Source organism: Dermacentor andersoni, chromosome 2 (genome assembly GCF_023375885.2).
Source record: "Dermacentor andersoni chromosome 2, qqDerAnde1_hic_scaffold, whole genome shotgun sequence".
Classification (NCBI taxonomy): domain Eukaryota; kingdom Metazoa; phylum Arthropoda; class Arachnida; order Ixodida; family Ixodidae; genus Dermacentor; species Dermacentor andersoni.
In genome coordinates this window covers 160,515,366-160,529,866 of record NC_092815.1, presented here as the reverse complement: position 1 = coordinate 160,529,866, position 14,501 = coordinate 160,515,366, and the positions used below count along the sequence as shown (strand labels likewise).

Here is a 14,501-nt window from a genome sequence, read left to right as displayed (position 1 = left end):
ATGCAACAAACCCCGTCAAATTTGGTGCTGTGGTTGCCAAGAAAAACGAATTCTCCTTTTACATGTATTTAGATAGGAGCACCCGAGCTAAAGCTTCCTCTTAAGTGTTATTAATGCGAAAGCATCATATGCGCCATGAAACGCAAAATCCGGCGACATTCAAAACCGACCTGGCCCCTTCCAAAAATTGACCTATCCTACCCCCAAAATTCTGGTGCCCTACTCTCAAAATTGACATTGCCCAATTCGAAAACTGACTTGACCTACGTTCAAAACCGACCTGGCCCGCTCCAAAAACTGATTTGGTCCACCCCCAAAATTGACTGCAAATTCGAGCACATAACCAAGTGAAAGAAATCACGCAGAAAGGTACATTAAATGCATGTAGGGCATTCAATGCCTCTAACTTTTTGCATCTCAAACGTACAACTCCAGATTTTTTAGATAGATAGATAGATAGATAGATAGATAGATAGATAGATAGATAGATAGAAAGATAGATAGATAGATAGATAGATAGATAGATAGATAGATAGATAGATAGATAGATAGATAGATAGATAGATAGATAGATAGATAGATAGATAGATAGATAGATAGATAGATAGATAGATAGATAGATAGATGTTCCGGTTTATTGTCGCAATTTTCACGCAAACTTTCGTTCACGCCGTTTCCATCTTTAACTTGAAAACGTGACCGAACTTGTGTGTTTGTTACACTGTGCGAAATGTTCTGTTCAATATCCTCCCATTTATGTTCTGTGAAAATTTTTGTGAGCAATACAGCGACCCTGTTTTTCGATATTTGATTCAGTAGGGCAAAATTTATTGCGTTTCTTCTTCTACTTGACCAAAATAACACTATGCCGAGTTGCTGCATTTTTCAAGTTTCTGAAAGAAATGTAACTTCTCTATGGACACTACAACAACGCTTCGAGCTATGTTTCCTTATTTATTTCGTTATAACAATGCTTGGAAGCTAAGTATCATAGAGAAAGCTTCTCGTGAAAAAAAATAATACAAATTTGCAATAATACACACCATGCTTTGCAATGTGTACAACCGTACAAGGAGGCGTTACACGAAAAAGAAAGAGAGAGAGAGGAAAGAAAAGAGAAGGGGAATGTCTCGTTTGTTGGCAGTCTCATGAATTCAACTAAAAGAAATGAAACAGCCAATGGAGTTTATAATTTACCCATGTTTTTCACCTTACATGGCTCCGTGCGCCGTTCAAGCCACTTGTTTACGTCCACTTCATTGCCGAATCCTTCCCGATTGCATTCATTCATAGCTTAGCTGTATGTAGCTTGCACTTGGCGCTTTGGTGGCGTTTTTTACTTACCAGCAAAGCGCGTTGTTCGGCTCCGGTGAACAGTAGTCGCTTGGTAGCGTAGCTATCATAGCTAAGGATATTCTCGCATGGATTAAATTCTGTGAGGAAATAGGCTGCTTTTAAGAAGAAAAAAAGAAATAAAGAACCTTAACGGGTTCCTTCATTATGCTTCGCAGTTTTGGTAAAAGGCCGGCAGGCAAAATGTTCATTGCTTCGTCCTGTGAGCGCCAAGATTTTCGGAAGCAACCGATATTATATTTTGGCGGGTCTTTCCGGCCAGTTTCAATTCATGGTAAAATGACTTAGTGAATGACGCTGTGTTTCTTGTCGACTGTCTTTACTACTCGCACGTATAAAGACAGTTGGACGTCGTTCTTGTATAAAGACAGACGGACGGGCTACCGCAGACGTCGTTCTTCGCTTCATGATTCTTCCCTGTCTCCTCCAATCTGTTGGAAATAAAGATATATTCAATTCAATTCAATTCAATTAGAACTTTCTCAAAGGATCAAGAGTTGCGAGATTTTTTTCCGCATCAGTGAGCGGGCATGAAGGGGCCGCTTATTCCATCGTACTTCATGTTCCACCTGCTGCAATCGATTTTCTTTTCAATGTGGTCCTGCTTCATTGTTTTCAGGAAATTGATGATCCCGTTAGCAAACGCCTATTTTTTTTTTTTTTAACGAGCGCTTTAGAAAAATTTGTGGTCATGGAAGTTACATTCCTAGGGTTTGCTGATGGTATTAGACTTGTAGTCTTACTGAAAAGTTTGGGCTGAGTTAAGCTCATGGTTGTTTGGCGTTTAGATAAATTAGCTACTATTGTTCTAGTTAGTTTTTTTGTTGAATCTCTCTCTTCCTTGTAAATTTAAAGCAACGCCGATGAAAAATAATCAATTTCTTGTGAGGCGTGCCTTCGATGAGCACCGTGGACTTTTTATTCTTTCTCACGGAGCTTCAGGATTTTCCAGCGTGGAAGAAGAATTCCACCTGCAAATAGACCAAGGTGAGAGCTGACTACAGAAGCAAAAGCCCACTTTTCGGCATGCACTTAACAATAAGTGGACGCCTACGGACCATGTGCCCCGAGAAACATGCGGAACTTTTACGTGCAACAGCAGGCAAAACAATAGAAACTGATGCACAAAAGCCCACTTAACTAATTATTACTAGGAGTCCCTGAAAAGAACTTCCAATTATTTCTCTCTTCACTTTGGCTTATATGAACTTCGTACGATACACAAGGAAGTGGGCAGAAGAGTGTAGAGGATGCAGCTCTTCCGTTCCTTTCTCACACCGCGAAAGGAAGCAAGAAAAAAAAAATACAGTAGAGACGTATTACTTGAAATAGACCAGAGAAGAAGGGGAACCGAAGGGCTCGATTTTGTTAATCATGACAGCATAAAGCCAACAGACAGTGAAACCAAGGAAGGCATCGGGGAAGTTAGCTGTAGTTGAAATTGAAATGTAGAAAATAACGAAGAAAAGGGAAACGAAAGTGGGCGAAAAGATAACCTGTCGCCGGTGGGAGCCAAACCCACAACCTACGCATTACGCGTTCGTTGCACTACCAATCGTGCTGCGGCGACGGCCAGTAATCCGTCCACTAACTTGGGTACAAGAGGGAAGGGGAAAAAAAAACTAGGAGGGAGCGTCAGCTGATTCAGCTAGCCTCGGCTAGCCAACCTCCTCTGAAGCCGCCCCTTCCGCTCTCTGGGGCCTTGTGCGCGGTGCCTTTTGGGTAAGAATAGGCCCACATTGTTGCCGGGCCATTCGTGATTGTTTGGTACGTGGTAACGATCATTGTTTTAGTGGCGCCTGCCGTCAAAGGCACGGAGGCACGTAGGAAGTATAACGCGTGGCCTTCTGCTACCGCGGACGTCGTTCTTCGCTTCATGAAACATCGTTCCAGCGCACATTTGAACACGGACGACAAAGAAGGACAACACGAACGCCGGACTTCAACTGAATTTTATTCACGGAAAACAGATAGGAAAACACGGAAAACAAGTCCGGCGTTCGTGTTGTTCTTTTCTTCTTGACGATGTTTCATGATGCCAATCACCACCAACTAGCCCCGCTGTCCATACTTAATTCTTCGCTTCAAACGCGTTGCCTTGGAACATGGAGAAAGACTGGGAAGCCAGACCCACGACGACATAATTTTCAAAGCATCACTTGCGCTTATCACTTGCGCAGTTAGCGCGCTCACCTCGAAAACCGTCCAGAGAATGCCCGAGCGTGGTCTATTGTTTCGTCGAACCAGCTGTGGTGTACCGTAAACTCCGGTGCGTATTTTCTTGCTAATTTTTGTTCCGCTGTCTTGCACCTATATAGGATAAGACGACATGTTTCACGGGATAGTTATTTGTCGCGTGTTCGCTTAGTAAAAGGTTCTGCTGGGCGCCTTTCGTTGTGAAATAAACAAATAGCATTACCCAGCACTCTAAACGCCGAAATCGTCGCCTTCCCTTGAGATTTACGTGGTGGTGGTACTATTTTGTAAGATTGTGTGATTCGACGTCGTTACGCTGTTGATACGCGCCTATTAAGTTCTCGCCGGTCTGCCGAGAGGCAGAAGACATTCAGCAGAACGACAGCGTTGACTGGAACCGTCAGCCATAACAATGGGCCGGCATGGCCTTAAATATGGTCGGGGTCCCCGGCTCGGCAGCCCATCGCCGTTAGGCACAAAATGGGACGAATTTTTTGTTCACCTAGGAAAGCAGTCGCTGCGGGCCCTGGACGCCCGCTTGTGCGCCTGCACATATTTGCAGGGACGAGACATCATATTGCTTCCTAGAAGATGGCCCCAAACGCGACGAATCGCCGTCGCAAGGGCGGCTCGGTTGCCTTCACACGTTTGCAGTGCGAAAGGTTTCCTCGTTTTCCTGAAACTTCCCCGAAACAAGACCAGCCGTACTTTAGGTGATCATGGCGGGTTGTTGGGCACAATGACGGTTAATTACCGGACGCCTTCGTTCGCTACAGCCTCGGCGCCTGCATGTCTGCTGCTTGCCTAAGCGGCGAGCCGCGTGGTCGTTCGGTGCATTGGCTGACTGGCATAACAGATCGAGACTCGACTGCTTCGTACACTTCAATTCCTTCACTCAGCCTCGGCGTGCGTTTGCCACGCCTACTATGTGCGCATATTCATAAACTCCCGCAGCAGAGGCAACCAAAGCGAGCCGGCTAAATCTACCGCTTACCTATCACGGGAGGGCCTATTTGATCCGAATCCTCTAAATTTTTTATGACTAGGTTTCAAGAGAGAGAGAGAGAGAGAAAGGCAAAGGAAAGACAGGGAGGTTAACCAGAGATGATCTCCGGTTGGCTACCCTGTACTGGGGGAGGGGAAAGGGGATGCAATAGGTGAGAAAGAAAGAAGGATAAAAAAAGAGGAAAAAAAAAAAAACCTAAGCGCACACACGCACGTACACACGAACTATTTCTGTGGGCACTGTCACGCAAGGTTTCAAGATTGTCACGTGACGCTCCCACCTAGGTTTTTTTTCTCTTCCTCCATGCTGGGCTCCATGTTTTACAAGATCTATCCTAGGAGTGTTAACCAGCGCCACTCAGAGCCATGGTGGGCGGATGTGGAAAGTCCTTTTTTTGCCCAATGGCGTCAAATGCCTGGTATGCAGTCATAGAACCAGATAGAAATGTCCGACTCCACGGTGACTCTGATTTTTAAACTGAATTACTGTGAATAACAGTTATAACTTATAGCAAGGAATCGAATGTTATTTGTACACACTTTTCCTTTCTTTCTTTTTGTTTGTTTGCTAGTTCCGGTAACGCTTCAAACCTACACTACGTGCGATAACTTTCCTTTTTCGCTGTAACTATACACCTTATTCGCGCTACAAGATAAATTTCACGACACTATTATACATACTTGCTCGTCCTAGACATTTTTCGATGTTATACACAATTAACAACCAATTGTAACACCTGCTTACTTGCTCCAGCAAATACAATGTGTTCACTTATATGCTGTATAAGTGAACATGGTGAACGCGTTGGTTAGAATGCTCGGCTGCAAACTGCTTGTCGTTGGTTCGATCCAGATTGGATATGCTCTGTAATTTTTTCTTTCATGTTACGTCGTGCTGTACCCATATAAAAGTGGGTCGCATAAAATGACATGAACGTTTTCGATCGTAGTGCTCTTTGTCATTCGCTGGCTGCCGTTGCTAATAATATGTCCAGCATCAAGACTGGCTGGCATTTCGTGAATTAATACGGGCCTAGATGCGTATGGCAAGTGATAAGACAGTCATATTCACTATCCTGACTTAGATTAAACAGAATAATGACATCATTTCACTTGAAGCTTGCCGTTGCATCGCACTTCTCTGTTTGTTTCACAAGTACGTTTATGGTAACAGGCTGCTTCCACTACCTCTCGAAAGGCCTTTGCGCATGTCAAAACGCCTCCATAACAATTTCGGTTACTCGCGCATTTTCGGTCACACATTAACCTTCGACAGCTTTGCGCTTCCACGTGCCATTTCTCTGTGGAACGATTTGCCCGATGATATCGCTTTCTTAACAAAACATGATTCCTACCGCAACCAAGCCAGCAGTCATCTTTCAATTACGACCTTTTAATCTGTTCACCGACTTAATGCTTTTCTTTGTTAATTCTCAGTCGCATTCTGGTTTGTACTGCGCATCAGTTACATTTTGAAAGTAAGCTGTATCCCTTGTGTTTGTATGCTTTGCATTAGAAATGTAAAATAAGTGGCCACTTGCTACATAATATGCTTACTAGCTCTTATAGTATTGTCTCCGTTTATGCCCCTCTTACGTCATGCTCCTACGGGGGCCTATAAGGTCTTTGTAAATAAATAAGTAAATAAATAAATAAATAAATAAATAAATAAATAAATCCCCAGATAAATGGTACGTGAACAGGAATGTATATGGTAGATTGAGGAATATATAATCACGTTTCGCTTGCGGGCTTACGAGGTGCGTAAGTGGATATAAACGAAAGCTTCCTTCTTTTTTTCGGAATTTGTGCCTTATTTATAAAAATTTCTTGTGAAATTCTTTTGTAAGAGCAAGTGTCAGCCAATCGAGATGTTGGACATGTTATTACTAGCGGCGGGCGAATATTTGCAGTTTTGAATGCGAATAGTTAGTGTGCGATATTCGATTCGTTTTCGGAAATTAACTATTCGGTATTTTCGAATATCGAAACTAAGCAACTATTTCGCAAACCACCGACTGCTAAAATCGAGTTACTGCTCTCCTCCCGCTGAACGATCTATCGCAAATTACCAGAAGTAAAACGACGACGCAGGTTTTCCAAGCAATGCAGAAACAAAATCGATAATGCAAGCTTCGTTTTCGGTTTCGGTGCAGAAGCGTGGCACTGGCTAACACGCGTCGGGTTTGATCTTGCACAGACACGCAAATACCCAAGAATGTTGACGTGGGATCAGCCGTCGCCGTAGCACGATGCGTAGGTTGTGGGTTCGACACCCACCGGCAGCTAGTCGTTTTGTTTTTTCTATACTTTCATTTACTTGGGCTTTTAATTTTCGCACTTCAATAATTCCAAATAATTTACCATATGCTTTCCTTGGCTTCGTTATCCTTTGGCTTCATATGGTTGTGAATAAGAAAATCGCGCCCCTCGGTTCCCCTTCTTCTCGTCCGTGACCTGATAACCGGTTATTTTTGCTTCTGGCCTGCCAACTAGTGTTTCTTGCAGTCTAGTCATGTAGCAGTTTCATCTTTTACGCTACAACAAGTGATGTTTTCCTTGTAACGGGCCCTTTATTGTGCCCACGGCACACAAATACTTCAGCAGACTTTTTTTTTTCGACAACTTCTGATATTTTTTCGACAACCATTAATTATCGTCTTTGGAAACCCAGTCATACAGCTCCACGTCATCCTCGGAAAGCTCGTTCATGACCAGGCTCTAAAAATGTTGCGATCTGGCTCTGGGGGTTTGTGGTTCGGACTCGGGCCGCCCGAACACCTAAAACATGGTAGCTAGGCCTGAGTTATACGGGGGGTCGTCCTGGTTTACTTTACATATTTAGAACTAACAACTGGTCCCGAGATATAGGAGCACACTCCAGGTCGGGGAGCATTGCATGTCCGAGTCTGAGCGCACAAGATGTCCGAGAACACCTCACTGCAATATAGACATGTCCTCGCTTTTAAAACAGTCGTTCTTGCACGATGGAATTTGATGAGCGTGTCTCAGCCAATCATAGGTAGAATTATTCGCAAAATCCTGCACCCTTCCACCGGACTCCACCTCCAAATCTTGCGCGATCGCCTCCGCATGCGGGCCACGCAAACACGCGGCAATAGGGAAACTGAAGTTGACGCTGTTCCCAAGTAAGTCATCGACGTTGGACCCTCGAATCAATTAATGGGCTCTCCATGAGGGTCAGCTGGCAGCGATGTAAGAACCCTGGTCATGACGGTCGTTACCGCTTCCACAGAACGCGGCGGTTGCCACCTCGAAGTCGACCCGTCAATAGTCAGCGCGGGGCTCCGCTGTCGTTTTGGCGGGCGAAGGGGTCGCACCGTGGGAAGCACCCAAAGAATGCTCGTTGCCGTTTTACGACGCAATGATTTCGAGCGGCTATTCGTGCAGTTCTTTTAATGACAATTATAATGATCTTGTGTTTGAAACTGATCCCAATTGTCCGTGATAATGTTCCTGTTGTATTTGCGTCGGCATTTGACTATTCGATATTCGGTTCGACATTAGAAAAAGTCAATATTCTCCCACCTCTAGTTATCATACCCAGGTGAATGCCTCGTACCAACGGAAAGCTTTCTGAATTTCAATGTTAGAAGCAGTAGAAAACAGAGCTGCAAGATTCATTTCATCCAACTGCGACCGGCACTCTAGTGTCACACGAATTAAAGCAGACTTACGCATTACGCAGACTTACGCAGACTTCAAGCATTACGTACCCGTACAACAATCGCACTGTTAAGTCTGACACGCAAATACATTCACGGCACAACCAAGAACAAGTTGCCCGTTGTAGACCCAGTACATACTTCTATAGGCGTCTTCATAACCATCGCAGCCTCACGCGTATATTTGGTAGAACCAACGCTTTTAATTCCTCGGCGTTGCCACAAACCATTGCACTCTACAATGATCTTCGTGACAGCTTTGTCTCCTTCACGAACCGTGAAACGTTCCGTGAGAATTTCTACACTCACTTCTTGTAAAGTTGTCTGTTCAGTATTGCATAGAATTTTTGTAGTCATTAACAACATTCCTGTTTATGCTTTATGTAATTTTGTTGTACTTACTCCCCCATCACTCAGTTCTCCTGTTGGAACCTGTGTTGTATGGATAAATAAATAAATAAATAAATAAATAAATAAATACCCAGTTCGTTACCGCCCACGGCGCGAGCAATTAGATTAGACTGTCAACTGTAAAGCCAGCGTATTAGTGCACTTGCACGTGCGATCTGTAGCGTCCACCTGCTGCTGCGCATACCTCGATCCCCGAATCTTCGGGCACGTCGGTGCAATGCACGCCATTCTTGTGCAGGTCTCTTCCCACGTCGGCTCGCAGGGAGTCCGGGTACAACCTCCTCGCGAGAGCCTGCCGAGGAAAATATGGCGGCCTGCTGATTAGTGCTATCGCGGCAGACTCGCTTGCGGGACGCTGGCCTCCACCCACCACGACGCCCTCAGGGGTCTTTGAATTCAATGTGCATTCACTCCTCGATCATTGAAGCTTGAACAGGCTGTAACTGAACTGAGGGGTGAGTACTGACGAGCGCTATATTACGCACGACTACGTATACAATGAGTAGAATAATCTACAGAGCAAGGAAGGGGGGCGAAATTTATGCGCAATTACTTTTTTACAGCAATTTGCCGCAAAACGCAACATATGGCGAGTATACACGATCGAGACGAGACACTGCCTCACGTTCTTCATTTCGTCACCGATATCGGCGTCTTCGTCGTCATAATTCAACTGTCCCATGGGAATGTTTTAAAGAAAGCTCGAAGCCTGCGTTTAAACACGTTCGCATTTGTCATTTAACAGCGGCTTGCACTAAACCATTAAAACGGCCGCGTTTTACCGTGTTTTGCTGAACCCAATAAAGGTTTATTCACTCACTCACTGCCACGGATATTCAATAAGAAGACGTCTTAAAGCAATAATATAAAAAGGAGAGTGCGATATATATTACTACAAGACCCACCATGAAGAATGATTTTTGGCATATCTGAAGAAAAGTAGTCGAGTTTGGTGACAAGTCTGCTGAAACAACCTATTTTTTTAACTACCCTACCACTTAAACATCAATTCCCGAGAAAAAGAGATGTCGTGTCACTCACTCACCTTAGTACCGGCTTTTTTAATTATTTCTATCTTCGCGAGCGAAAAGCTTGGAACTCTTGCAGCTAACAAAAGTAGACATGACAATGGAGTATTTCTGCCGGAACTATATATATAGATGATATGTGACATGATTTGTGATAACATATTAAGGTATGCATAATTACGTGCGCACGTCAAGATTTAATTACGAGACTATCAGCTTTTGGTATTCAAAGTAAAATAATAGCATGAATTTCAAGCTTCCTAAAAAGAGAAAGACAAGGTGGGCGATCGACAAACATATATCGCAAGAACTTGATGTTTGTTCCGGAGGGCCTTAAGGGTCAGTTCTTGCACCCCCCCCCCCCCCTTATTCCTAATGCATATTAATTACCTCCAGTTCTCCATTAAAGGTCCCATTTAGATGGTACTCTTTGGCGACGATTGTGTTGTTTACACAGTTGTACATAGCAATCGATCAAATAAAACTTGATAGATCGTTGCAGCCATTTCTACTCTTTGTGTAACACTTGGGGTACAAAATTAAGTACGCCAAAAGCTCATTGCATCTCATTTGTCAATAAAAAAACACCACTTAAATCTATACATACTATTGGAAGCGCGGAAATTATCAAAAGTGATCAGGTGAAATATCTGGGTCATAACCTCACGTCTGGTCTTAATTGGACACCCCATATTTCAGCCGTATGCCAGAAAGGAAATTTTGTACAGCTCCCGTACATGGCAAACTAAATGCTTATAAGACACTAATCAGACCAAGCACGCCGGTTTAATCTTAAATCCCTATCAAAAACACTTAATCAGCAAAATAGAACGCATGCCAAAAGTAGCCCTTGAATTTGCGCACTTAGACTACTCAAAGTACTCGAGTACTTCGGGTACTGTAGTGCTTACGGGTGCGAACTTGTAATCATTTTCACAACGAAGAATCATTTCTATACAAAAATCTATTTACACCTTATGCCATGGCCACTTCAAAATACCGAAATCTCATTATCTGCATGAACCTCTTCGGAATAAAATCTATCGAACATCGCGGTGTGCTGGAATAGCATTGATTCCTTCGTAAACCATCCAGTATATTGAATTCTCATCGTGAAAGTTTATCATTGCAAATAACTCCATAAATATTGTGTTGTTGCTGTACACAAAACTTGATCGCGCACCCACTCCTGCATCGGCCGCAATGAGCCTGCAGTACGTTAAAAAAATAAACCTGATATAATAAAGTGACATATCAAACAACTTTGAAAGTTCGAAGTAGTTCACCGCTTTCCCCTTGGCGGGGCATGCACAAAACATTTTCTTTATCATTTTCATGGTGCGCTGCTAAGCCTGAGAGCGCGGGATCAAATCCCGACCGCGGCGGTCGCATTTCGATGGGGGCGACATGCAAAAAAACACCCGTGTGCCGGGCATTGGGCGCATTTTAAACAACAGGAGCTGGTAAAAATTAACCAAGAGTCCGCACTACGGCGTGCCTCATAACCATGTCATGGTTCTGGCACCTTATAAACCCCCGGTCCTTTCTTTACCTTTTTTTCCCCCATCGTGCAAGCTCCGCCTCATGTTCGTGTGGAGAGGCGGACAGGGACTTAGCCCACGTGCTGCTAGGCTGGCCATTGATACACCCAGCAAAGGCAATAGATACGCTTTAAACTTTGGGCTCTTCAAATCATCCTTTGTCCCGTGGAACAATGCTTGGAGCATGACCTGTTAGTGGCCTTGATTGAACAGCTTTCAGTGCAGTAAAATACTTTTTTTTATGTAAGTGCGGACATGTGAGTGAAATACTACAGGGACGATTTTGTGCAGTGACTCGCCTTCGTTGTTTTGTTTATTTTTTCTTGAAGTGCTTGTGCCCCCTAAAGCGTTCTTTTTGTTTTCGATAATTAGTCATTCTTATGTTACTCTAAACCATTTTTGGGGGGATATAATACAAATGGAGTAGTTTGAGTCGTACTGCTCCCAGCCTCTCCAGTTAAGCCCAATTTAACCCCATCCACCAACAGATAAAAGTAATAACTACTACTACTGCTACTACTGCTAGTCTACTGCTACTACTACTGCAACTACGGCAAGTACTGCTAGTACTACTGCTAGTCAAGGGTAAAACGGACGCCGACCAAAAACATAAAAACAAAAGGAAACGAGGCGTTTCGGCTCCCATACGGGCGCCTTGTTCACAATGAAAGCAAACGAAAGGGCGAGACATTAGTCTGCCCAGACGGGTCATTACTAATGCAGACTTCTGATACCAAGTTGAATCGCAATCGCGGCAGCCTTCCTTCCGTTCATTCTCGCTGTTTGCGCCATCTATTCGCACGTGCATAATCGCCTCTCCCTTTCGTTTGCTTTCATTGTGAACAGGGATCCGAACCGTCTTGTTTTATTTTATTTTATGTTTTTTGGCCGGCGTCAATTTTTACCTTTGACGATGAGCAATCCCGACGAGACGAGATTTCGTCGAGCTCTCGATTTTCGCGTTACCGCTACCTGCACACAGCGCACAAGCTAGAATTCTCTGCAGCTCTGGACTGATTTTTTTAGTGCGTGGCTGCAATGTGCCTCCTCTATATCTTTGGCTTCCACTGCAGGAATAATAGTGAATAATCTTCGCTGCAGGGGGCAGCAACATTCCGAGTTATCAGAACAGCTTTTTGAAGTATTCGACGCCTCTAAAACTATATACGTAACATCACTCTGAACATTATGAGCCGGCTCGTTTCGATATTATAACCCGCAAAAGTATGGTGAATACGTACGTGCAAAGAAGAAAAAAAAGAGGTCATTAAAAAAAAAATTATCCTCTGCGTCTGCATGGTGCACGTTGCCTGTCGTGGAAAAGCGGCCACCAACTGAAACACCACTGAGCGGCATTTATAACGTATGCGTTAGGGTAAAGGAGCAATGCATCTAGGCGCGCATTCTCACAGGGTCTGCCGGGCCGACGAGTTCCTTGAGGTGCAGAGCCGAGTTCTGGGAATCCGACGAGCTCCTGACTTCCATGGCTAGACAGGGACCACTGCACAGTTGTTGCACCATGGTCTGCGGCGCCGGCGTCCAGCAGAGAAGAAGCAGAGAGAAAATACATGCATACACGAGCCCGCATGTGTGTTCGCTCTTTCTTGCGGCAGCGTCAATTGCGATATCACCCGACAAGCAACGGCGTTGCAGGATGCAGTGGCAACGCAGCTCAAAATCAATCAAGCGAACTCGGAACGATTTAAACACAAACCAACAGTGGGAACTAGGGATACAAGGGTACAGAGAACTCGCACAGGCTCATATCCATAAAGAGGGTGTCGAACCGAATCGGAACTGAAGCGAAAACGAGAGCTGAACCCGTATTTTCAGCTTATTCGGAAATGAATCGAACTGTAATTTTCCCGCCATCTTGGAACTGTACCCGAATCGGAACTTATTGGAGGAACCTTTCCGAATCGGTTCGACAAATGGTTCAGAAGGCTCTGCGGGCCCTATGAAGGTCACGTCAGAGACGAAATGTTGGACAAATGCTCAAATCACCCTGTAATTGGCGAACAATTCCCACGCTAATGCTAAAATTACTTCAAGTAACCTCAGCTCAGTTCTGTCACCATTACGTTGTTAATTTTTTATGCAACCAAGGCTCCCTTTTACGCGATAAAAAAAATGCCGGTGCTTTGTGAGTCTCGCACAAAGGGAGATTAACAATTCCGCTGAACTTCTTTTTCTGTTTTAATGCTGTACGCGGGCGGCTGTGCATCAGTTGTAATCCAACTATACTCATGAGAGAACTGTATAGCGTTTAATGTTCTGCCCGTCATTACGGTTGTGCTTGGCGAAACGTGTGACGTCAATGCTTCATGGGACAATGACGGCGAAAGAAAGAGGAATGGAAAGCCCTACATTGAATCCACACAGACCAAATACGTATGGGATTGAGAACTAACCTTGTTTCAGTGTGGCATAAGTTTGTTTCACTTATTACAGGTATACTTGGAGAGATACCAGGCCATTGCTGTAGCTTGATGTAACGTTGCGAACTAAGACAACTAAACTAGGAGAAACGAACCCTTGGTACGAACCCCTGGGTGCAGTGACCGCGTGGTCACAAAATAATTAATATCAATCAACCCTACAGCAAACTACAAAGTGGTGCAAAAAGCCCGTGACGCGATAGACGCGCTAACGCAAAAGGACCCGCATGTGCGACCGTTCCAGGATCACAGTTCAATTTCAAGCGAAGCTCTTTCTTTCGAGCAGTTACATTTAGAATTTCCAGTTGCCTGCCATTAAAATACGCACTTTAAGACGTTTCCCGCGTATGACTCGCGCGTTTGAAATCTTGCAAGTATAGTATATATATACTTATAGTGTACATACCATACCCTTTAAAGCAGGGTTTTATATCTATGAAGAACTAGACGCAATGCAAGGCGCGAGCCAGTCACAGGCGTCCCCTACCTCCGGAGGAGGGAAAGGGTGTGATCACGTGTTCGCTAGCCTCGCGCCCACCGTTCCTTTCTTTAGATCACTATCATCATCCCGCCAGTTCAGGCCTGGCAGTCAGATGGGGAGGCGGCATTTTGTTCGTTCTGCCGAAGAGCAGGCTGCGTTGAAGGAACGGCATCGAGAGCGGGCTGCGCGTCGTGCGTTCGGCGGAAGAACAGGCGGCGTTTCATGAACGCCGCCGGGAAGTCGCTCGAGAAAGGGTTCGTCGTCGACGTGCCGACGTCGCCGTGAGGGAGCGCGAAGCCCAAGCGTTACGACAATGAAGAGTCGCGGATCTCGAGCTTCGCTTGCACCTCTGTTCACGGTAG

General features: G+C 44.6%; 1 protein-coding gene across 2 annotated transcripts in view; it reads right to left on the bottom strand.

Annotated features, from left to right (window-relative positions):
• Positions 1-941: 941 nt before the first annotated feature.
• nmdyn-D7 (nucleoside diphosphate kinase homolog 7) overlaps positions 942-14,501 on the bottom strand; it is a 36,833-nt gene continuing 23,273 nt past the window's right edge. For both annotated transcript variants that reach the window (XM_055076447.2, XM_072286580.1), the window contains 3 exons: positions 12,631-12,744; positions 8,836-8,943; positions 942-2,324 (listed from right to left, as the gene is read on the bottom strand). In XM_055076447.2, coding sequence (XP_054932422.2) covers positions 2,292-2,324; positions 8,836-8,943; positions 12,631-12,744 — 255 coding nt within the window. In that variant the 3' untranslated portion in view covers positions 942-2,291. The remainder of the gene's footprint in view (positions 2,325-8,835; positions 8,944-12,630; positions 12,745-14,501) is intronic.